Source organism: Quercus suber, unplaced genomic scaffold (assembly GCF_002906115.3).
Source record: "Quercus suber isolate HL8 unplaced genomic scaffold, Cork oak 2.0 scaffold_49, whole genome shotgun sequence".
Taxonomy (NCBI): Eukaryota; Viridiplantae; Streptophyta; class Magnoliopsida; order Fagales; family Fagaceae; genus Quercus; species Quercus suber.
In genome coordinates, this window is record NW_027069514.1 from 1079724 (window position 1) to 1103556 (window position 23833).

Below are 23833 nucleotides of genomic sequence, written 5' to 3' on the forward strand. Positions count from 1 at the left end.
TAAGAAAGAGGAAAGTGCATTAGAAACTTACTAATAGTTTTTAACCAAAAAAAAAAAGAAACTTACTAATAGTATATGAATATCGAAATTCAAAAAGTGTTTAAGAGAGAGAGAGACCCACATATAAATTAAAGCTCAGTCCCCCAAGAGCACAGTATCCCAAATTAGTTCATAGTTTATGATCTTCATGCATGCGGGCCATGCGGCCACTGAAAAAATGTATGACGAAGAGTAAAAAAAAAAAAAAAATGAATGAGATATGCTAGATTACATTTTTTTTTTTATATTAAAATTTAAATAAATACAGATTAAAGCGATTTCTAGACTAATAAAGTGAAGCTCAAAAGCCGACACCAACGTCCTTAACGTCCCCACTAACTGTAATGGATTTTAGGGCCCAATCTTTTGTGATTTTCTGCAACTCGACATTGATGTCTTGCGTGCAGTCTGGCTCTTTTATGCGTGTCAAAGGTTGCCATTGGAGAGTCGGTAAAGTTTTTCTTATTGCTGAACAAGATGTTTGAGTTTCTATTTTCATCTACATTAAAAGCTTATTTCATGAAATTTGAGGTGATTTCCATCTATATTAAAAACTTATTGGATTTAAAATATTACTGTACCTATTAAAACGTAAAAGATGCTGCTGAACATGAAAATTTTGTACATCGTGCATCATTAGAAATTAGAATACCATGTTTGAACACATGTAGATGCGGCTGCCTGAAACTTTTGCCACAATTATGATTATAAGAATAGCCTAATTGTCATAATTAATTTAATAAATACTATTAATTATCACTATCTATTTAAATTATTAATAATACATAGTAAAATCCAATCTATTTGTTTCAAAATGGATGAATGAAATTTTAAGAATTTTGGTTATCTTAAAAGTAAGAATGATAGAAGATATTAAATCCATTTTGATATAATTTATTTTGCTAGGAAATATTAGATTGGATAAAATGTACAATCATACCTTTTTCTTTTTCTTTTTTATTCTTTATTCTTTGAGATAGTTATAATATACTGATATTTCAGCAATTCGAACATTTTTTCCTTTAAACTCCAAGCACTTTATGCATGAGAATATGTCAATTAAGTTATTAGATCTTTGGCAATTATATCTAAAAAAAATAGAAAAAGCACACTATTTTACTAACAAAGTAATAATAAGAGAGGGGACTTTGACACTTTGTCAACCACATAAACAAGGAGTAGACTTAAATTTTTTTTTTTTTAAATGGAATAAACTTTAAAAAGCTGTTTATGAATTAATAAGTTAAATAAGTCATGTAAGAGTCTTTGTAACTAAATTGACACCTCATAACATTTGAGGTAAGTTATAAAATGTAGAAGTATTGAAAAATCAGTAAAAAAATTAGTCACATTAATATTTTATAAAAATGTTATAAAAACAAATACTAGATTGGTAAATTATTTTTTTTTATTCTAAATTTTGTTAAAATTAATAACAAAACAGACTACTGAGAATTAAGTGTCACAAAATTTCGATTTGGGGATGGTTTTGATAATTCCAGAGACAGTATAAAATATAATATATCTCCCCAAACAATTTACATTGTATATAAACTTATAATTTAAAGTCTAAATCATATCAAATTATATTTATAGCTCTAGAAAACCTTGTCGTATTACGTCGGCGGAGCTTTGAACTTTGAAGTCTAAAGAGTGAAGTGAAATAAGATTTGACAAATTAAAGACGAGGATACGGTAAGAATGTAATGTTAACAGATCATAGCCGTCAATGCCTCCGCAATTCACGTCAAATCGGAGGGCCCACGGTGCTCTCTCTGCAATCGCAATCAACGGTGATACTGTGGCCGATAAATCCGGGGACAAAGAGGGACACGTGTCGTGATTCCAAGAGGGCAACAAATCTTAGGCTCATGTGAGTGCACGTGCGACCTGACAATATTTGTGTGGGGCCCACCACGTGATGTCTCAAAACCCAGACATCTCATGCGGCCAAAAAGGGGAGAGAGATTGCACGTGCCTCCGTCAATGTGGTCCAATAGGAATGGAACACGTGGTTGACTTGATGCTACGGCTTCACATGGCTCCTAACAACCAGGGTATTTGGCTGTATATGTAAAAATAGAAAATTTATTATAGAAATACACAAACTTCCACAACTGTTTTTTTACTGTTTAGTTTGATAAGTTCCATAGGTAATAGGTTTATAGGTACAAATGGGTCTTACTCTTATAGGATGGACTATGAGATAAATATTATATGCATTTGATACACAAGATATCACCTAACATATAATATATATATAAATATGTCTATGATACTAATAAATGATTATTTATGTCAAAGATTAGAAATTATATTTAAGACAGAACCATGATTTCAAGTTAAGGGGGCTGAAGTGATTGTTTGGATTGATGATCTGTAGATTGATTTGTTTGGAATTTGTGATATTATTTGAGCTGATATGTGAAGAAAATAACAAGATTTTTCATTTTAGAGGGGGTGGGACAAGTTTTATTTTCCCTTGACCCAATTTGAATTAAGATATATCTACAAAAAAAAAAATTATATCATTAGAAGGTTCAAGTGGTTATACCCTGTTTTTTGATTTGAATTTCACCTTCCACTCTCTCTACTAAACTTAACTAGGAAAATGAACAACATAGAGAAATAGAAGAGTTGGAAGGAACGTGATCTAGGGATAAAGCATTTTGTCTCGTGTAAACCGAATAAATAAGGTGAATCAAATGGGATTTGTTTGTTTGACATGAGGAAAGAGTGTGTTACTATAAACAAGTAACTTTATAATAATAATAATAATAATAATATTGTAGCATATAGCCATAAAAAAATTCAAATAAAGAAATTTAATCCTATGGTCAGCGCGATCTGCGTGCCTAGTAGATTTTAGAAGCACACATGCATTACGCATGTAGACGGTCCAATAAAACCAAGATGACAGTAAAATTTCGAGTTTTATCTAATCAATTTTGTTTTATTATACTATACATAGCCTTCTTTTGTATTTGTGTGTTTATTTTTTTTATTTTTACATGTATGGGAAGAACATGGCTGTGCTATTAAAGCTTTCATCATCATGATCAATACGGTTATGGAAATATTTTTTAATGGTTTTTTTTTTATTGTTATTTATAGATTAAAATTTGTGGAGGCTATGAACCCTATGCCAGCTAGTTGTTAGTTATTTGCTTTCGTTTTTTCCCATTAATTCAAGAAGTTTGACAAGGATCAAAGTTATTTTATCTATAGTTCTAAAAGATGAATGAGTTGATCTTCTACTAGTTTTCCATGAATCCATATAGAAGAGAACATAACAAATTAATTCCTCAAAAAAAAAAAAAAAAAAAAAGGTAAATATTCGATACATAAAACAATTATTGACGCAATAGATGGGATTCACGCAATAGAGGTTAGGATCGATGCAATACATTGATAAACAAATGCTAGTAACGCCACGGTTAAATAGCTAATTCATCAATTGTGAAGGATTCAGTACTATTATCACAAATTAGAAGAGCATAGTTTGGACTTTGGATTAGACCCTAGAGCCCCAAAAAGAAAATACAAAACAGAGCTGGGGTCCAACCTAGCATATGTGAAGCCATTCCAGGCCCAACCCAATAAAATCCCTGTTGAGCATGACATGAGTTCACCCAAAGCTAGTTGAAATTGAAACCGAAAATGGAGGATTTTGTTAAGCTCATAAACAACATCTCAGTCCCTACTACTATATGGTGGGTTATTGGGCTTCCTGCAAAGAATTGCGCCTAGTTAGTAGTTACTTTTAAGTCTTTAACCCATTATCGCCTGGATCAACACTCTTCAAATTTTCTTACCTTCTCAAATTCATATTAAGCGGGCGTTTAGATACTGCTTATTTTATTGAAACTGAAAACTAAAAACAATAAAAAATAATTTTTGCAACATTGTTCACTCTTTTAACACTGTAGCTTTGCCTACTTGCACTGTTCATGTCTCATGAACAGTGCAAGAGGCGCTGGTCAAGGGGAAAAAAAATTTGCAAACATAGACATGAACGTCCAAAACGCAAATCAAACAGAGTTTAAGTGTGTGTTTAGATACCACTTATTTTGTAAAAACTAAAAACTTATTACTGAAAACATTAAAATAATTTTTAAGTTACTGTTCATGCTGAATGTACTGTAGTTTTGCCTTAATACACTGTTCATGGGACATGAACAATGCAAGAGGCGCTAGGCAAAAAAAAAAAAAAAAAAAAAAAAAACAAACACAAGCATGAAACGCAATCAGCTGTCCAAAACAGAGCCTAAATGTCTTGACCCTTGAGCATGTGTTTACCAATAGCTATTTCTTTTATTATTTTTTTTTTTTTAAATTAAATTACATACAGTTTTTTTTAAACCCCACTTAAAAAAAAAAAAAAAAAATTCAACTTATGATGTTTATTTCTAATGATAGCTCTATATTATCAAATCAAGATACCAATTAATTTTTGGTGTGGATAGAGTTTTAGCTCCGAATCTCTTATTTAACATCATAGACTTAACCAGTTGAACTAATTGAAATCCATCCACTTCCTTTTTAGGTATAACTACCAACTTTTAGCAAATTAAAAATAAAAATAATTTACTCAGAGCCTTATAACTCAATTAGTTAGCACTTCTTAATGCATTTTAGAGAGACATCTAAGATTCAAATCCTCCATCCCTAACTATTAATAAAATAAAAAATAATAATTTTGTAAAAAATTGCTGGGTATATACGTTGAGAGGATAATGCCCAGAAGCCACTTGGTGCAAGCATAAAATATAAAAACTTGTTGACTGTTTCAGCTGGGCAATGAAAATCAATAACCTAATCAAAAATTCTAGGACCACACAAAAACTACAACCTTCGCCACAATATTCACATGGCATACTGTGAGTGATAAAAAAAAAATGATAGCTTCATGTGAAAATGACAGATAGCCAGTCACAATTTGCCACGTAAAATAGTTAAGACAAAAGTTGTGACTTTTTTTTTGTAGTACTAGAATTACTGTAAGCTAACTATGAAGGAAAAGTGGATAGTGTGATAAAGAACAAAAGTAAGTTTATCATCTCTTCCTTTTTCTTCTATATAAGTGTTTGCTGGCAACCCTAATGCAACTAATCTTTCCACCCATCTTTGTTCAACCGCCGCGAGGCTAAACCTTTAGATGAGAGGTTTGGAGTAACAGGCATTGAGGGTGTCTTTGGTGCCTCCTCATCGTCCCAACTATCACCCCAATTTTCATCCCATCCATCATTAGTGTCCAACTCTGATTTTGCCACACTGGAAACTGGAAGCTCCATGTCTAGCTTTTGGTATTTAGAGCCATTTCCTGAAAAACGCCTCCGCCTATAGCTTATGCATATCCAAGCTGATACAAGTATCAGTAGTGAACCAAGGAAGATAAGTGCAACAGCAGGTCTTTTTGTTAGAGAGCTTATGAACAAGGACTTGGGGGTATCGTCAAACTCTTTCTGGGAACTGTGTGCAATCAGATCCCTAAAATCAAGGCTGCACTTGTCATTTCCTGCTGTTAAGGTGATCAAACTGTCAGTTCCTCCATCTACGTTTAAAACCGTCACCTGCACAATTTAGATATCAAGTTACAACTCACTCTATAAGTCATTGATAATACTCCTTGTCAATAGCTCTCAAGTACTAAATGACATGGTTGATAACAAAGCAAAAGGTGCCAAGCAAGCCCATCAGTATTATAAGTGAATTAGCTCTCTTTCCAGTTAAAATGATATGCTCCTCAGGTTCACAATCAAATAAATGTTCCATGTCAGCGTGTCTGCTAACCATAGTAGCCATTCATCTCCGAAATTCAAGCATTTAGGTCGGCAATGTGCATAAAGGAATCAAGTTTCTTGTCTTAAATGTTACAACATGCCAACAAAAAATTTTAAAAGGACAAGATGAATATTAACCCTTATGTCAAAATTTTCATGCACGAAGAAAGTAACACTAATTTGACATATGCATTTGAATGCTATCATCCAAAAATGGGTGCTGCACCAGGAGCATACACTGAATGATTCACATAACAATTTTATACACTATTTTAAAGCTGATAAGAAGCATAACAAATGTGTTAGGATTTAGCTTCACAAAATCCATGTATCAATGAGGGTCGTAATAACTGTCATTTTTAGCTAGACAAAGTTTTCATTAATAAAGAATTGTTTGAAGATGTTGAAGTTCTTAAGGCTCACTTGAGTAAACTTAGGCCTCGCTCGATCTTTGCTTGAGCAATATCACAAATTTTTACAATCCTAATTCTACTAAAAAAATCCAATAATTGAGAAAATCAAAGAGTATCTTCTTTCTTAAGCCAAAACCGAGAAATCCTTCCCTAAGTTTTTATACCTTGAGAACCAAATTTGATCCTCTCCTTCAGGTGTTCTCCCTGTAAGTTCCTTCCAGAGTTTCTCATTCAAACCTCAAAATTTTGTTACCCTCTAATCTATCAGCGAGTTACTAGAGTTCTGGTGGTTGCAGATGAGCATGTTTATGGAAAAGCTGAGAGCCTAGGACACTGCCGTGGGAGGTGAGTTGGTCGTTTGTGAGGTTACAGATAGATTCTCCTATAGTGGGTAGGTTACATAACGGAGTGGTTTATTTTTCTTTTTTCTTCTTTTTCGGATAAGGGAGCGGTTTATCTTTTGAAGAGTTCTTCATAAGTTTTCCACTTCATCACAAAATCCTTGTGTTCTTTTTCCTATTTTTGATTTCTTTTGGATTGTGGTGATATTTTACTGTGATGTATTAACTGATATATTCTTTTGGACCCAGTTTGGGTTTGTTTCAACGTAAAACTTTTTTGTTGAAAAATTTTTTTAGTTGAAAATTTCAGGAAAAACAGTTTGTTTTTTGGTATTTGTTTGCATTCATGAAAATGCTTTGGAAAACATTTTCAAGCATATGGCTTTTATGGAAAATAAATAATAAAAATTCCTGTCTTTTATATTCAAATAATAATAACAATTTTTTTTTTTTTTTTATAAAGCAAAGAACGATTTTTGTTCATAATGAAAACAAAATTCAACGTACCAACATTTAACATAGTACAAACTCACAAAATCTAACATAATGAACACAAATCCACTATGAATTTTACAAAAAATAACTTAGTAAACACAAAATTCACCATACCAACATTTAATATAGTATAATCTCACATAACATAATGAAAACAAAATCAAACACCAGATCAAATTGATTTTGACAGATAAAAAAATTGATCTAATAAAAATATGACAAGTAAAAAACTACAAAAAAGTTGAAGATCTATAGACTAGCGAATCTTTTTTGGGGGCTGGGATGACCTTAGGGGGGTCACATGTTGGTCACTGGACCTTATTTGGTTTTAGGTTTGTTGCCAGAGGGATTATTTCTTGCGTGGATGGGGCGGAGGCTTACAGATTAATGAGAGAGAGAGCCGGGCAATGGCTGGGTCGACAGACTAAGGCAGCAGCAGTGGGAGGAGCAATGGTGGTGACAGTGGTGGGTTCTCTCCGGCAAGACAGATGCAGGGTTGCAGTGGAGGGTTAGGTTTCCTGTGGGTTGTAAAACGTTTTATGCCTCATGAAATATTTTGTCAATCAAACCAAAATTGATTTTTGGTTTGACAAGCATTTTCAATTGGGTCAAACACCCAAAAATGTGGAAACATGTTGTAACAAGCGCAGCCTTAAGTAGTGCTTAATCTGTTAGTCTGGTAATTTCACTAGTTGGGACAAAATTAGATTTTTCAAGATATTCTAAAAAACAACAAATGCTAATAAAATGCTTGTATCTCTTCTCTTGCTTGAAGCAGCTATATCATGTCATATAACACCACAGGTTGTTTAGTGCTCAAGCTCAACAAGAGAGAGAGAGAGAGAGAGAGAGAGAAAGAGAGAGGGAGTCAGGTTGTATGCGGGCTAATTCCCTGGTAACAAGCAGATAACTTGGATCTGATCAAGATATTTTGCAGGCAATAGCTTGCACTAGTGCCATAAATACATATAAACTACTGACGGAAGAGGGAAAATCAAGAACAGAAGATAGAAAGGACTCTTGACATCTCAGTAAGAAGAACAGTCTGCTACAAAATTATTAGTTATTATGGATGCACTTCATAGAAACAACTGCGTATAAATAAGCCACAAGAAAGCCTTACCCCCATAGAAAAGCAAAATGTATAAGTTAAAAATATGCTATTACTAATATTTTCTTACAGGTTAGTAATGTAGAACATAACCAGCAGCCTTTGCGATAATGGGTGCGTTTCCGGATTCGGGTGCGGGTGCAGGTGCAGGACTCATCAATTTTTGAAAAAGTATAGTGCAAGTGCAATGGGGTGCGGCGATTAAAAATTATTTAAAATATTTTTATTTATATTTTCTATATATTTTTACTATTAAAATATTCTTAAAAAACACATTATATGTCCTTGGTTCACAAAACAAAGAAAGAAGAAGGCAAGAAACACAAAACAAAAAAGAAAACACAAAAGAAGCAACAAATATTCAAAATAAAATTGAGGAATGACAGATTTAGGATATTTGGGCCTCAACTCATTCAAATCCGATTTCAGCTGTTCCGGCATGATTCAAGGTCAATTTCAACCTGTTTCGGCCGCCGGCCGATACAATCTAATTTGGCCAATATGACCCGATTCTGGCTGAATCGGAGCCGAGTCAACACGATACAATCCAATTCGGCCGATACAACCCGAATCGAAACCAAGTCGACGAGAATAGGAGCCAAGTCAACGCGAATCTGTGTAAAAAAAAAAAAAAAAGCCTCTGCCACTGCACCGATGCGCAAGCAGTGGCATCGCCACATCGGACGCGGGTGCGGCGCCCATTTTGCCGCGTCCGTGCATCATAGTAGCAGCCTCCTGTGAATGCTTATAAGAGGCGAGAGAAAACCTAGGTGTGATTGCCTAGAGTTTATCTTTCATTATTTCTCATTTTATTCTCTATTTTAACACCAAATAGCCAACAAACATATTCAAGATGATATTTTTTTTTTTTTTTTTTTTAATAATAACAATAACTAAACCTACATAACCCCTTAAACATCAAACCCTATCTAAGAACTCATCAAAAAATCAAATTAAGTGCTGAATTCTTATAGATCCTACATCAAAATTGGTATCAGAGCCAAATTAGCATTATGACGACTAGAACCAACTTTCGCCCTCCTATTTAAGAACTCTTTGTTATTGACGCAATCATCTCAATTACAAGGAAACTCAGTCAATGAAAATATATAAACTCTCAAAAGAGGTTGAAATTGGAAGTGAGTTTGCTTTGTGCAATTTACACCTTTTTTTTCAAGCACAAAGCTGGAATTGAGAATAGCACAACATATGCATTATGTCGAGTGGTCTATATCCTTACTTCTTTGGCAGTACAACTGATTGGATTTGATAAACTCATTGAAAAGTAAAGACTACTCTTCTTGTAAAGATTTCAGCATAATATACGCTGAGTTATTGAGTGGGTGGCAAGCACAATACTTGGATTTTTCTATACACTATGGTTACCCCTCCAAGCGAACTTGCTTATTTATACCCAGCACTTCTCTTATAGGACAAGTGATATGAGAATTGCATGCTGGAGGGGCAGCATGCCATCCTCTTGGGCATGATAAGACAATATGGTCAAAGATTGGTTTTTACTAGCCTAGTTTAAAGCATGATGTTGCAAAGGCTATCTCCCATTGTCGCATTTGTCAGCTAGCCAAGGGAAGGAAGAAGAATACAGATCTTTAGTCTTTACACACCCATACCAATACCCATGTTCCTTGGGAAGATCTTAGTATGAACTTTGGCCAAGGACTTCCAAGAAATTTTACGGGCCATGATGCCACATTTGATGTGGTTGATAAATTCTCAAAAAAGGCACATTTTATTCCATGTTCAAAGACATCAAATGTGGTCCACATAGCTAAAATTTTCTTTCAAGAAGTTGTTAGTTTACATGGTGACACAGAACAAAGGGTGGACAATTAGAAATAAGGGAAACGAAAAATATCATCAAAAGGACAGTCTCAATCAAGCAAAATACATTCTATAACATCCCATGAATTCCTCAAGAGCATTAAATAAATTCAAATTTCAAAAATGAAATCTAGAGAATAATAAATTCTGAAATAAACTTAATTGTCCTCCTTGCATCACATGAGCTGCCTACGACTATTGTGTTGGATTGAGATGCCAAGTTTATGAGCTATTTTTGGAAGACTTTATGGAGGATTCTGAATACAAAGCATGAGGTTTTTCTTTTTTATAATCTTTCCACATCAAATAGATGTAAATTGAAGTTTGGGTGATCATGTTACTAATTGGGACCACTCACTTCTTATTGCAGAATTTTCTTACAACAGTTTTGTTAATCGAACTATTGGTCATAGAACCCTTGAGATTGTTACTGGTTTGCAACCTAGAAAGCCCATTAATTGGATTACTTTGCCTCCAAGTGCAAGATCAAGTGCTAAATTTAAAACCTTTGCTAGTCATATGGTTATGGTTTGTATTCAACCTAAGCAATTTCTTAGAAGATTACAAGAAACTACATTCCAAGAATGTTGGTCCCAACAAGATTGTGACGAAGATAGGCCCCAATGCTTGTCTTTGAGTTACCGTCAGACATGGGCATTAGTAACATGTTTACGTCAAAGATTTCAGTGTATCCAGGTCATTAAAATCTTGATGAACATGAGGCACAGGCTATTGTTTGATTGCCCCCAACCCTTAACATAATGGAAGAAATCAAAGATGTCTTGTCGATCAAATTGTGTCAACAAGAGATCGTGGGTACAAGTATTTGATTAAGTGGAAGAATTGTCCCCTTTCAGAGTGTACTTGGATTATTCCTGATGAGTTTCAACGTATCAATCATGACCTTCATGAACAATATCATTTTTTTTTTATACCAGCATCGAGAAGTTGAGGAGAGATGATGGGGAACATATCTGGCAGGCCTGTTGAAAGACTTATATGAGATAAGGAAAAGCTGGTTCTAGTGCTCATGCATTATTTGGGATGTTTGGGATGATGGAGAGCTCTCTTGGGACCTTGCTTAGTTATTTTAAGTTGAATTGAGTCTTATTTTATTTTTTGTTTTTTTGTTGGCTGCTGGATCATTTTAATCAAGTTTTATTAGAATAGGGCACTTTGGTAAGTTCAAGATTTTATAGAATGTGCTGTCCTTAGCTGTAACAAATGCCCATAAGTCTTATTTTGTGGGTTTTATTCCTTTTCCTTTTTGGTTTATAAGTTATTAAGTATGTTAGGGACATATTTTATGTACTTAGCTAATCCTTTGACAAAATGCACTTTACTTATAATTGAGTAGATCTAAGATGGGTTTAGTACTTCAAGAAATATGCTATTCAAGCCAACTATTAAAGCCATGAAGATTGGACCAAGAAAGTGAGAAACAAGTGAAGAAAAATCAGTGTTGTTAAAAGCGCGCTTAAGCGCAAAGCGCAGAGCGCAAAGCCCTTGGGGCTTTTTCCCTCTAAAGCGAAGCGCCCTCACAAAAGCGCGCTTTTTAAGCTTTTTTATTAAGTGCAAAGCGCGCTTTTTTGAGCTTTTTGTAAATTTTTTTTAAAAAAATCCTGATTTGATTTTTAGCCATTAGATCTAAATATGTTTGATATAAGCCATTGATTTAACATATAAAAACTCATAGTGTGGTGTGCTACCATACACCTAAGCCTATCTCTTTAGATATTTTTGAACTTTTAACCACAACCACACAAACAAACACTAAATCAAACACTCATAAAGATAACATTACTTAACATTCTAGTACTTTTTAGCCTTTTCCTTGTTGGTTCTATACTTCTATTTTGATTCAACCATGTTTTGTAATCATGGCCATCAAATATCATGGTTGCATATATATTGTAAAGCACAATAGAATTATATAAATGTTATATAAATTATATGAAATGTTTTATTGTAATTTATATGATTAATTGATTGCTTGATTGTTGTATTGATCATTAATAATTTTTTTTTAAATTTTTTTTAAATGTGCACTTCACATCGATCAGGCACGCACTTGCGCTTTACACTTTGCGCCTAGGCTCCAGGAGGCCTTTGCGCTTAAGTGCGCTCAACGCTTTTAACAACACTGAGAAAAATTGTTCATTAAAACTCGACAGATACCTTGACAGAAACAGTATCTATCGAGATTTAAGAACGAAGCTCGACAGAAGCTCGACAAAAGCTGAATCTGTCGAGATCTACGAAATCAAAATTTCCAGATCTGATTTTTGGCTCATGCTGACATGTATATGTATGGTTTATTTTCTCACAACTCTAGACATATATAAAGCTTATTTTAAAGGCCGTTATACATAGAGAACACATGCAGACCGTGACCTAATGCCTTATTCTCTCTACAAGAAGTTACTGCGTCTTTTGCGCCTTAGGATTTTATAACCAAGTACTTTTTTATTTTCATTGTTGATGAAGTGAAGAACTTTGCAACCAAGTTAGCCAACAACATCTTCAAGTTACTAGAGTTAGTCACGTGCAAAAGGATAGCGTTAACATATTGAAGAGTTCAGAGGTTCTGAAGCGGTAGAAGATTTATGCCGTAAGTTCATCTACGGGATTGTAGAGTTTAGGGACAGATTTTATACTAGATCTGAAACTTCTCTTTGCTATAATGAATTGCTTTTCGGGAAAGTTTCCCTCTAGATTTTTTACCGTAAAACTAGTTTGTTTCATTGATTTTCCTGGGTCATCATATATTGTCTTATTTACTATTCCGTTGTGCATGATATTAACATAATATTCATGTTTGTTTGTTTTAACAAGGTTTATTTATAATAAATCTAATTAACAACTTGGATTTAAAATTTGTTAATTCTATCAACCAGGGTCTAAATTTCCCAACAAATTATTTTTTTTTTTTGTTATTAATAGTCCTAATCTTTCTAGGAATAGGAAATTTAGAGCCCTAGGGGCCGTCTGGTAACGTTATTCTAGTAACATTGTTTGTATTTTTGAAAATACGTGTGGGTAAAAAAGTGTGTAAAAATGCGTGTAATGTTGTTTAAAAATTGAAAACATGTGTTTAAACTCCTATACCAAATGGCCCCCTAATCTTCCAAGAAATGATTTAGCAATAGCCTATACAAAAGCAACTATTGTGGTCAATAACATTCATAACGTAGATATGAGATTGTTTAATAAAATTCCGACAGCTCATTGTAAGCTTTGAGAGTGTGATTTCTTCTCCTAGCTAAGTGTGATTGCTTAAGAAAAGTTAGGTGTGATATCCTAGCGTTTATCTTTCTTTATTTTTGTTCTATTTACCCTTTTTTTTTTGAGAATCTTGTTCTATTTACTGTTTCAATACCAAACAGCTATCAAACACATTCAAGATGCAATATTTTTATTACTTAAACCTAAATGACCACTTAAACATCAGACCCTATTAAGAACCCTTCAAGAGCTCATCAATAAATTTAATTTAGTCCTAAAATCTTAAAGATTCTGTATCATATGGTGCTTCTTCTTTTTTGGATTAATGTCTTGATTTCCCTAGACACAAACTCTAAATGAATCTTCTTTCCTCTATTTCCATGCTACTTAGATGTAAATTGCAATTAGTGTTATTTTTCGGTTACTTCTGCAAACAGCTTTGATTGGAGGTCTCTATCAACTATATTTTCTTTTCTTTTCTTGTTTTGATCATTTAGACATTTTATTGATGAACAAACACAGTACAAACAAAGAGCAAATGCAAACGGCCAGCAGAGTACAGCCACACTGATACACACAAAGAGTCCTTCAAAGGCCACCTAGCTAAGATTGCTAGCTTACAAATCATCAAGACTAACAATACAACACCAAAACCATCAAATCCAGACTAGAAACAAGGATAGCATAGTTAAAGGCCTATCAACTATCTAAACAGAGAACTTCAATTTTCTTTTCCAATTCATTGTGCTTAGTAAACATGCTCTTGGATAACTAAGATATTGCAGAAAATGCATATAAATAAGGCCTTAAGGGGCATTGGAATTTTTCTCAATGTCATAATAAAACCAATTTGAATCATCCATTTAACAGACTAAGCTTCCTTAGCAGCTGATGGTCGGATTTATTCCCCTATTTCTTTTTGCTATTCATATGCCAGCATCCAATTGCTCCACGGCCATTATACTTCCAGAAGGCATGCAGCAACATCAAATGCAATACAAACCCATTGAATGGGGAAGCTAACTAAAGCTAAAACTATTTAAGGAGAAACTTATAACAGAAAGAAAGGAACTTGACATATCCAAGTTCAATTGTTAGTTGAAAAATGTTTTGTTTTATCTGGATGTCAAATTTAATCTGCTTTTATCAGAAATTGACAGTCATTAAAACCAAAATCAGCCTTCCAACTTCTTTGGAGAAGTCAAAGCACAGAAAGCAATATATCATTACAATCAATTATTGTCTTTTTTCATATATATATATATATATAAGTATTTTTAAATAATAAAATATTTTGAAGAGGGAAAAGGCTCATTATGATCACTCCCTTTCTTGATTTATTCAAATTAGGACAAAAAGGGAAAACCCTTGAAAAAGGTATTAGCATGCCTTATATCCATAAGGGCTAGGAAATTATTAAATGAAAGCTCATTTGTGATTGAAACTGAAGCAAAATTAGTGACTTCATTAGTACCTTTATGTGTTCTTTGACTTCTTTCTCTTGAATTTGAACTTCTTTTTCCGCTAGCCGAACAGAATCAGGAGCAGAAATGGTAACAGAGAGAGAGCTTTCTCCCTTGTTCTGAATTAAAAGTAAAAGATCTGGAGATTCTGAAGAAATGCAACCATCATTACGTTCAGATTGTTAATAAGAATTCCAAAAAGTATAAAGTTAAAGAAATTGCAAATGTAATTCTGCATGTCAGACTAAGCAGTAGCATATATGAATGATATATTGAAAACATTTTTCATTAGATGATTCTGCATGATCATTTTGAATGGAATTATAAATCAGACCGACTTAGATTTAGAAGGCTCTACAAATTTAAAATTATCCAGTCCACAAATAAGGAATTGACCCAGGATTTGTCATCTAATTCGTTGCTAATTGACACCTCATTTTGATTTTTATACCATGGACAGATGGTTCAAATTAGGAGCTGAATTTATTACAGACAATAACCCCCTTTCCTACATTGCAAAATTTTCTGGAATAAATTACTAAAATACATATTGATGCCACAGTCCAGAGGTAATGCAATGGTTGAAAAGAATCTCATTGTGTTTAAATATGGGATTATGGATTTAGCACCACGTCCTAACCCATGTTCACTAGAGAGTAATGTACCAGTGTAAGGCATTTTTCAAAAATTACATCCTTGAAAGATTGAACAACACCTAGCAACCATGGAATAATATTTTCTTTCACATGACCGCAACTTGTGATCAGCACATTTTGTCCAATAGTTGAAAATTGCAAATTTAGTAAAAAAAAAAAAAAACAATCTAACATAATGAGTATTTTACTAAGAAGCATAGACACTTCATTTGAGGTGTTGTACCTCTGTCGGTCACAGGACACGTCTAGGACACTTATGCACACATGTCCCAGCCATGTCCTTTTTTTGTTTTGAAAAACTGCAGGATATGGGAGAGGCACTTATCTTTTATTTCTTTTTAGTTTCAATCTTGAACACTTATCCAATTATAATCTTTTATTTACCCTTTTGGATCTTATCCTTGGTTTGTATTCTAATTTCTAAACATCATTCATTAGTCTTGAATTCACTTATTATCCATTATTGCTCTTAAATTGATATATGTTTAACATTATATGAAAAATAAATAAATGCTTAAAAATATAGATAATTTTTTATTTAGTAATTAAAATATATGCGTATCCCCGCCATGTTGTGTCCTAATTTTTCAAAAGTTGTAGTGTCACCGTGTCATACCCGTACCCGTGTCCATGCTTCCAAGGTATTTTAAGTTTGACCAGATTATGGAGTCAACTTCAAATGTAAATGTGAGAGGATAACATTAAATGTTACAGTCAAACAACTAAGATGAGTAAGATTAGCAATTAACTTGCAGAAACAATCTCAGAAACAAAATGTCAATACATACCATCCCCTGGAACTCTCAAACATGCAACAAACTTCTTCTCAACTTTGCACATATTAGATGAATCACATTCTTCACCCCGACCCTCATTCCTCTCTGACTTTGAAGAGTCCCCATCCCCTTCATTGCCCACATCCTTAGGCACATCCTTAGATTCTGCCCCATCTCCCAACTTCTGCTTTTCATCACCACTCCCCTTTCCTTTCAATTCCTTCCTCGAATTGCCCTCACCCTTTTGCACACTACCAACTTCTCCCAACTCAGATTGGCTAATTGAACTGCTCTTATCTATCCCAGTCTTAGCACCAAGATCCTCCTTTGATCCACCCACTTGGTCTCCCTTTACCTTGTCAACTACAGTGGGATTCGAAACCAAGTTCGACCCATCTTTTTTTTCATCTTCCAACCCATCCTTTTTGTTCAAAGGTACAGGAATTACAGAACCCAAACCATTGTTTGCACCTTCATTCACCTATATCCAAAATCTACAATTAAACCAACACTAGCCCTTTAAACAATTGAAACAATACAGAATCAAATTAACTTTCTTTCTTCATTTTTACCTTCGAATCAGCAGAAGAACAATCCATAAATAGTAGGATCACAATGAACCCCACTAAAAGAACAAAACTTGAATCCATATTTGAAGTCAACCCCACTTGTTTGCACTACAGGATGACCCTATTTTCAAATAAATTGAACCCCAAATGTTCAAACTAAAAGCGAGACATCATAAATTGTGTTTTTGTTATAGCATAAAAATGTAATCTTTACACACGCGCACACGCACACGCACACACACACACATATGAACTGAAGGGACAATGTGAGATTGCTAACCTGAAAGACAAAACCGTTTCTTTGCGTGTACTTTGGCATAAGCTCAGTGCTAAAGAGCTATGCTTGTCATGGACATAGACTCAGCTTTGTAACAGAGAAGTCTGAACTCATACATACTGGGAGAGATGGCTGTGTTACCAAGGCAAGAAGCCAAAAAACCCAGTATTTATTTTACCATTTTAAAAAATATATATATACACATATATATACACATAAATAAATACTGTTGCCGAAACGTTGCGTTTCAGCCTTTCAGCATGCCTCTCACCAATGAATCTAAAAGTACCCAATTGAAAGTAGCAGTCACCAAAGAAATTGCTGGCATGTTGCGATCATGAAATGGAAATTCATCAACATCAACAAACTTGTCTACTTTTTCTTTTTATTTTATTTATTTCCATTAGACAAATGTTTATGTGTGATTGTGAGTTTCTCGCAAGGATCGTTTAGGCCAAAAAGAAAAACGAATTGGGTTGGCATTTGGCAAAATATGTATGTTCAAAAATTTATTTTATTTTTTTTTTTTCAACCTTAAAGTTTTAAAGTTTAAAAGGGGTTTAACAAATTAAGCCATATTACCAGTCATTTTACAAGTATAAATACATGTGGAGTGTAATGGGTAAGAGTTGAAGTTTAAGTCTCTAGGAAAGAGTTTCACACACATATACACTTAGATTAGACCAGAGTAATAATTCTATCTTGTATATATATAAAAAAAAAAAAAAACAAATTAAGCCATATTATTTCAAAAGAAAATAAATTAAACAGTCAACTTATATTAAACCTTAATCACAATAAAATCAAGTTTTAATTTGTTACAATTTTCAAGTATCATGGTTTAATATGTTTGTCAATTCTGAAACTGTAGTGTTTAATTGGATAATTTTTTAAACATGAAGACATAATTTATTACTTCTAAAAATACATGATCTAAAATATATTTCTGTAAATAGTTTTAAAATCGTGTCAATAACAGGGAAAAAGAAATTGACATGAAGCCTAGTGGATCAGGTCACATGGCATGGATTAAAGCAACAAATGTTCAACTCTGAGGCAAAGCAAGGAATATGCTTTAGCCAGTTGCCACACTGGACGACATAGAATAGATTCAGTTTAAAGTATAAAACTAAAGCAATATGCTAGCTAAGTGCACTTTGAAACTATCTCCATATAATTTCGATTATGATATGTTATTTGTTCTAAGGTGAAATTCTTTTTTTTAAGGGATCCAATCCCAAATTCTTCATTAGGGAGAGACCAAACAATGTTAATTGAGTCATATGGCTCTCCACTTCTCTGAAGTGAAATTGCTTAAAGGAATAGCTTGATTGAGTGTAGCAATATAAAGGAAATTTATCCAAGCATCATAATTGTTCATGAAATTAAATTAGGTGAAAGCTATGGAAAGAGTGAGATTACGAAACTGAACTTTGAAAAGCAACTTCAATGAACCTATAAACAGGATCGGCCCAACAACTTTAGGAGCTCTAAGCGAAAGCTTTAAACAGGGCCTTTATTGTATTTAATTATAAATTCATAGTCTTCCAGAAAATACTAAACTTGATCCACTAAGTCCAGCCCACTATCCATTCATACCACTAAATTTAATTTCTTTAAAAAAAAATAATAAATAAATAAATAAATAAAAACTATAGGACTAGAATCAATGCTTTAAGTGAGTCCATTCCATAGTCTTCTAGAAAATACTAAAAAAATCAAAATTTAAGAGTAAAAACAAAAAAGACTAAAGACTAAATAGTACAACAAAAGTTAAGCAAAAAAAAAGAATAAAACCAAGCAAAAAGAGAGAATAAAAACCCAGCAACAAACCATTGAAGAAGACCAAAGAGGCAAAGGAAAGACTAAAGAGAAAAAAAAAAGAATCTAAAATGAAAATTTGTGAGCACACCAAGTCTATTGCGAAACACCAATTGATGAGTAAGCCAACTAAAAAGAGTTTTTTTTTTTTTTTTTTTTTTTAAATTTTTAGAATCAAGATAGAGAGAGTGAGTGTTTTTTTCTTTCTTTCTTTTTTCTGCCTTTTGTTACTTGTCTATTCTTTCTTTTTCTGCCTTTTATTATTTTTTTTTTTTTTTTTTTTCTCTTTTTTCACAACATTATATAATATATTAGTACTATTGAGGGCCCTCTTACAAGTGGGGGCCTTAGGCGGAGGCCTAAATGGCCTAGAGGTTTAGCCGGCACTACCTATAAATGCTTCTTAAACCATGCTGGTCATTTCTTCACATTACTTAATGCATTTTTAACTTTGTAACTAAATTTGAACTAGTTTCTCCCAAACAAACCGACAATCATAAATTCATAACCTATGACTACTCGAACCCCATTACCTAAGAACAACCAACAACAAAAAGTCAAAAACAAGATCAACCTAAAGACACAACAACAAATCAACCAAACACAAAAATCCAGACCACAGGCACAAACCCATTACCAAAGGTCAAACCCAAATCACTATGGGACCAAAAAATCAGCATCACGCCACCATTGGAACCCCTATTGGAAACTCCGTCACGCCATGCCCTCAATTGAAACCCCCATTGGACACAATTCAAGCATGACGACGGTATATGATGACAATGTGGTGATTGTCATTGTCAAGAAGGAATTCTCAAAGGATCTTGAATAGTTGAATTTTTGGTGCAATTGCAAGTAAATTTCACTAAAATGGTTTATTAGCACCTTGCCCTCCCACCGAGGTAACCGTGCCAAAAGCAAGAGTTAACCTTATCTCCTTTAAGCTCATCAGCTAATGAGCTTTGTGTCCGTTTGAAAATAGTTCATTTTCGACAGTTTATTTGCATAATATAAGACAAAAGGTTAAAATTATAGTTGTGTGTTTGATATTAACTTATTTAACTTTTTATTGAAAGTGTGATAAAGTATGCTTATACTTTGAAAAAGTAAGAAAAATGTGAAGTTTTAAAACATTGTTATTAAAATCTAAAAGTTTTGTAGAAAAACTTGGAGCCAAGCAAACGCTTAGTCTTACTTCATCACTGAGAAACAAAAGTATGTCACCAATTGAAAGTTGAAACCCTCACCAGCTACACTGCCACTAAAAGCTTACTCACAAACAAATCCAAAATTCACTCCAAAACACTTTTTTGATACAAAACACTTAAAGCCGCCACCCAACCAGCAAATGGACATTGTCACGCCACTCTAGCCCCCCAAATTGACGAAGCCTGATTTCTGCCAATTATTTATTTTTGGAGAAAAAAATATTGAAGCCGATATATATTAAAATAATAAAAGTGAGACTTTTAGATCAAATTAAAACTTGAATGAGCCTAATCGTGAATGCTCTAACAAGAGAAAGAATATAAAGTATGATAAAGGTGAATTTGAAGAAGTGAGCAATTAAAATGTAAACGGAACTTTTTAACTATAATTTTTGACTAAAAATTTGGCTAGGCTTATCAGAATGCTATTTAACTTATATGGATATAAAGTAAGAGTACGTAACCACTCATTTGGTGAGGGCTCTTCCTCTTAGGGTGGATCTGTGTTTGTAATCTTGTAGGTTAGTTAATGAAATTATTTTATTTTGGAAAAGAAAGGGAAAAAAATAGCCCCTCACATTCTTGCAAGTTGCAATAAATTTTTTTTTTTTTTTTTTTTTTTTTGGGGTTAAAAAAAGGGTAAACCAATGCAATCCAGTTCGAGAGAGAGAGAGAGTAAATTCAGTGCCAAACTTAATAAATGTAAATGCTCTAGGTTCTGAACTTGGGCCCTTCTCATTTATGGTTGGTTCTGTTTTCATACCAAAGACAAAGAGCTGGGCCTAAGGCATGCCAATGTCATTCAGGCCTGAGCAGCAGGCTATTTAATCATCTTTTGATAGTCACATGCCCGACACAAAATCAAAGTCAAGTCGGTGTATTCAAGAATTTCTTAAGGCCCACAACTAGCTGGGTAGCTCTACTACTTTAGTCTCTAGGCCTACCTGCTCTTCTACTACTATTACGTCGAAGACCTAAAATACTAGTTGAAGGAAAACCTCATTAGTCATTAGCCTATGCTTATCTCTTGATTCCTAATGATTCACCACCCTTCCCTTATGTTTTTGTTTTGTGTGGGTTCAGAATACTTTCTCAAATGTTATGTGAGTGAGACATGAAAATTTCAGTAATTTTTTCGATATATAAAACAAGCCTATTATATAAATGGGCAAACTATTATCTAATGCGTTGAAATATTAGACACGCAAACTTTTTTGCATTCAGCAATTTTCTAGACTTAGATGTCTAGTAGTGCATTAGAAGAGATACAAGACAGCACATGTTATTTTCAAAATATTTGTTGTATTTGTGTCACATCCAGTGTAGTGGAGCGTTAAATGCAAATTAAACTCTTACGTGATCAGTCATCTTTCTTTAGAATAAATAAATATATATATATATATATATATATATTATAATATTGCAAATGAGAACAAACTAAAAACAACCATAGAAAATGATATCATTTTACCTGAAATAGTTAAATCGAACCATAATTATGTGAACAACCTGTCCTCTAACACTTCTCAAATCACATGAGATCCACAGAAGGCACATCAAACTGGGCAGTCGGCGCTTCACATCTCTCACATGGTGTCAAAGTCAACTTTCCCTCGTTTAAGGGCTCAAATAGGAGCACAAGTAGCTGCAACAAAGTCCTAAACCTTTTAGGCCTAAAGAGAATTTTGATTTCACAATCAAGGCCACTGTGTAATAAGGTTGTTATCTCTCAAAATCATAAATGTACAGCACTATAATTGATCATTTCCTGAAGTCCATTATTAGTCCTAAAAGGTGTTGCTCATTATATGATATATTCAAATACAGGTGGGGTCTAAAAACTTATGTCTAATTCATGATGTTATAGGAGTAAGAGAATTGTCAAACCGACTTGGTCCTAGATATGCTATCAAAAGAATAAAATTGAAGAATTCCAAGATGACCAAGGTCTAAAGACAGCTCATTGCAGTGAAGAAAGGGGACCTTGATGAGACAAAGATCAAACCCATTATCCTATTTCTGACACTTTTATGCCTAAATTCAAACGGGCTACACTGAGATTAACCAGAGATTTGTAGGAATTTGACACCCAAAAGCCATATAATCCTTTTTTGCACAGTTAAACATGTCTCTCGAAGCAATAGTTTTACACACGTTGGTAATCTAAATAATCAAATACAAGGCAATACAACCGACACATTGTATGTGCTATTTAGGTTTATGATGCAGCGTAGTGTAGAAGCAGAATCTATAACACACAATTACTACAACTTTTCTACGAAATCTAAGTTCTACAAGAACACTAGGCTAGTATGCAAAATAATAAAGAAAACCTTTTTAGCAAACTTTTATTAATAAACACATAATAACAATAATCAACCCTTCTATAAATAGTATTTATAGGAAAAAGATTTCTTCTACTCCTTTTAGGAAAAGAAATAGTAAACTTATTTCTACTTGAGAAAGGAAAAACAATTTAACTAAGAAAAGAAAACAATTAAAATCCTAATTCAACTAGAAAAAGGATTTTAATTGAACTTGTAAAAGCAAATAAATCTTAATTCCACTAGGAAAGAAAAAACAACATAAAATATTAAAATATTTTATTCTTTCTTAACCAATTTGCATTAGTTTACCAATCTTTCTTATATTTTTAGCCTAGGATTTAGGTTTACCAAACTATTTCATTTTCAGCAGGTCCAGTCCAACAACTAACATATGAACAATCTGGATCGTGTTTGCCTTTGAGACTTTGAGTAAAGAACCTTTTTGGGCACATGGGTATAGGATGTGCTGCAATATATAGATGGAAAATAGGGTTTATATCTCCTTCACATGGAATCTTATAATAACAATTCTATTACACCAATCTAAGACAAGGGCACAAGCGATAATCGATAGGCCCAAATGAAAGCCATAAAAGTGAACACATCAAGGTCACGAAAAGTAGGGACTGGGGACCATATTAGCTTAGGAATGAATAATTTTGAAAATTTTCTTGTCTTTTTCCATCTTCTTCGATTGGTTAAGGATAATTGAAGCTAGACAATTCAAGCCTCAAGGTCATAAAGAACACATTGGGTTTTTTAACTTGAATTATTAACTTACTTTATTTGTCTTCAATAATCTGGAGAAGAGAGTGAGAATTCAAGCCAACCTAATTAGAATAAAAACTTTGATTTGCTAGGGTGGGACTCATATTATTAAAGAGTAATAGTAAGAATATGAACATATTTCACTAACTAAGAATCTTGTAATTTAACTGACACATTATAGTATTTTTAATGGAAAAAATATTATCTAAATCTCGGAAAAAAAATTATCTAAATCTCTCTACTTAACTTTCAGTAAATCAAAAACATATATCACAATATTTTAATTTTTGCAATTTATTGAGCTTGAACACCAACCAATTATTAGTAATATCACTATCGCTTTGTAATTAATGATAAGACATAAACTTATTAGTACTATCATTTTGCACCAAACAATTATAACTTTTTTTGAGAAAGAACAATTATAAATTTATAACTAGTCAGTCAATAAATTATAAAATATATCAGATAAGTTGTCGACATAAATTTATTAATCATTAAAACATGAAAAAAAAAAGTATGAGAAACTTATCCAAAGCTTAACGTGCCATATGTGTGCTTGTACACCATGCTATAAATGCTTGAGAATGAGATAACTATGTACTGTATATTTCACAGCCATGGACAATATATGTGGGGGACCTTTTATTTTTATTTTTTATTTTTTATGACAGGTCTGTGACGAAGTCACCAGCTCTTGATAAATCACCACATGGGCC

The 23833-nt window shown here is 33.2% G+C and overlaps 1 protein-coding gene across 1 annotated transcript; it reads right to left on the reverse strand.

Moving 5' to 3' along the window:
• Positions 1-4804: 4804 nt before the first annotated feature.
• LOC112023883 (uncharacterized) lies at positions 4805-17196 on the reverse strand. Its single transcript, XM_024056507.2, has 5 exons — positions 16994-17196; positions 16717-16834; positions 16157-16625; positions 14724-14860; positions 4805-5612 (listed from the first exon to the last, which is right to left on the reverse strand). Exons 2-5 carry the CDS (start codon positions 16792-16794, stop codon positions 5148-5150), a joined length of 1149 nt encoding a protein of 382 aa, XP_023912275.1. The 5' UTR covers positions 16795-16834; positions 16994-17196; the 3' UTR covers positions 4805-5147.
• Positions 17197-23833: the final 6637 nt, after the last annotated feature.

What these genes read in the sequence shown, in the direction of transcription:
- LOC112023883 (XM_024056507.2), bottom strand. Translation starts at nt 16,794, where the DNA reads ATGGATTCAAGTTTTGTTCTTTTAGTGGGGTTCATTGTGATCCTACTA. An exon ending in TTTGAGAGTTCCAGGGGATG is followed by an intron (nt 14,861 to 16,156) that starts GTATGTATTGAC and finishes GCATTTCTTCAG; the next exon opens with AATCTCCAGATCTTTTACTT. An exon ending in AAGTCAAAGAACACATAAAG is followed by an intron (nt 5,613 to 14,723) that starts GTACTAATGAAG and finishes TAAATTGTGCAG; the next exon opens with GTGACGGTTTTAAACGTAGA.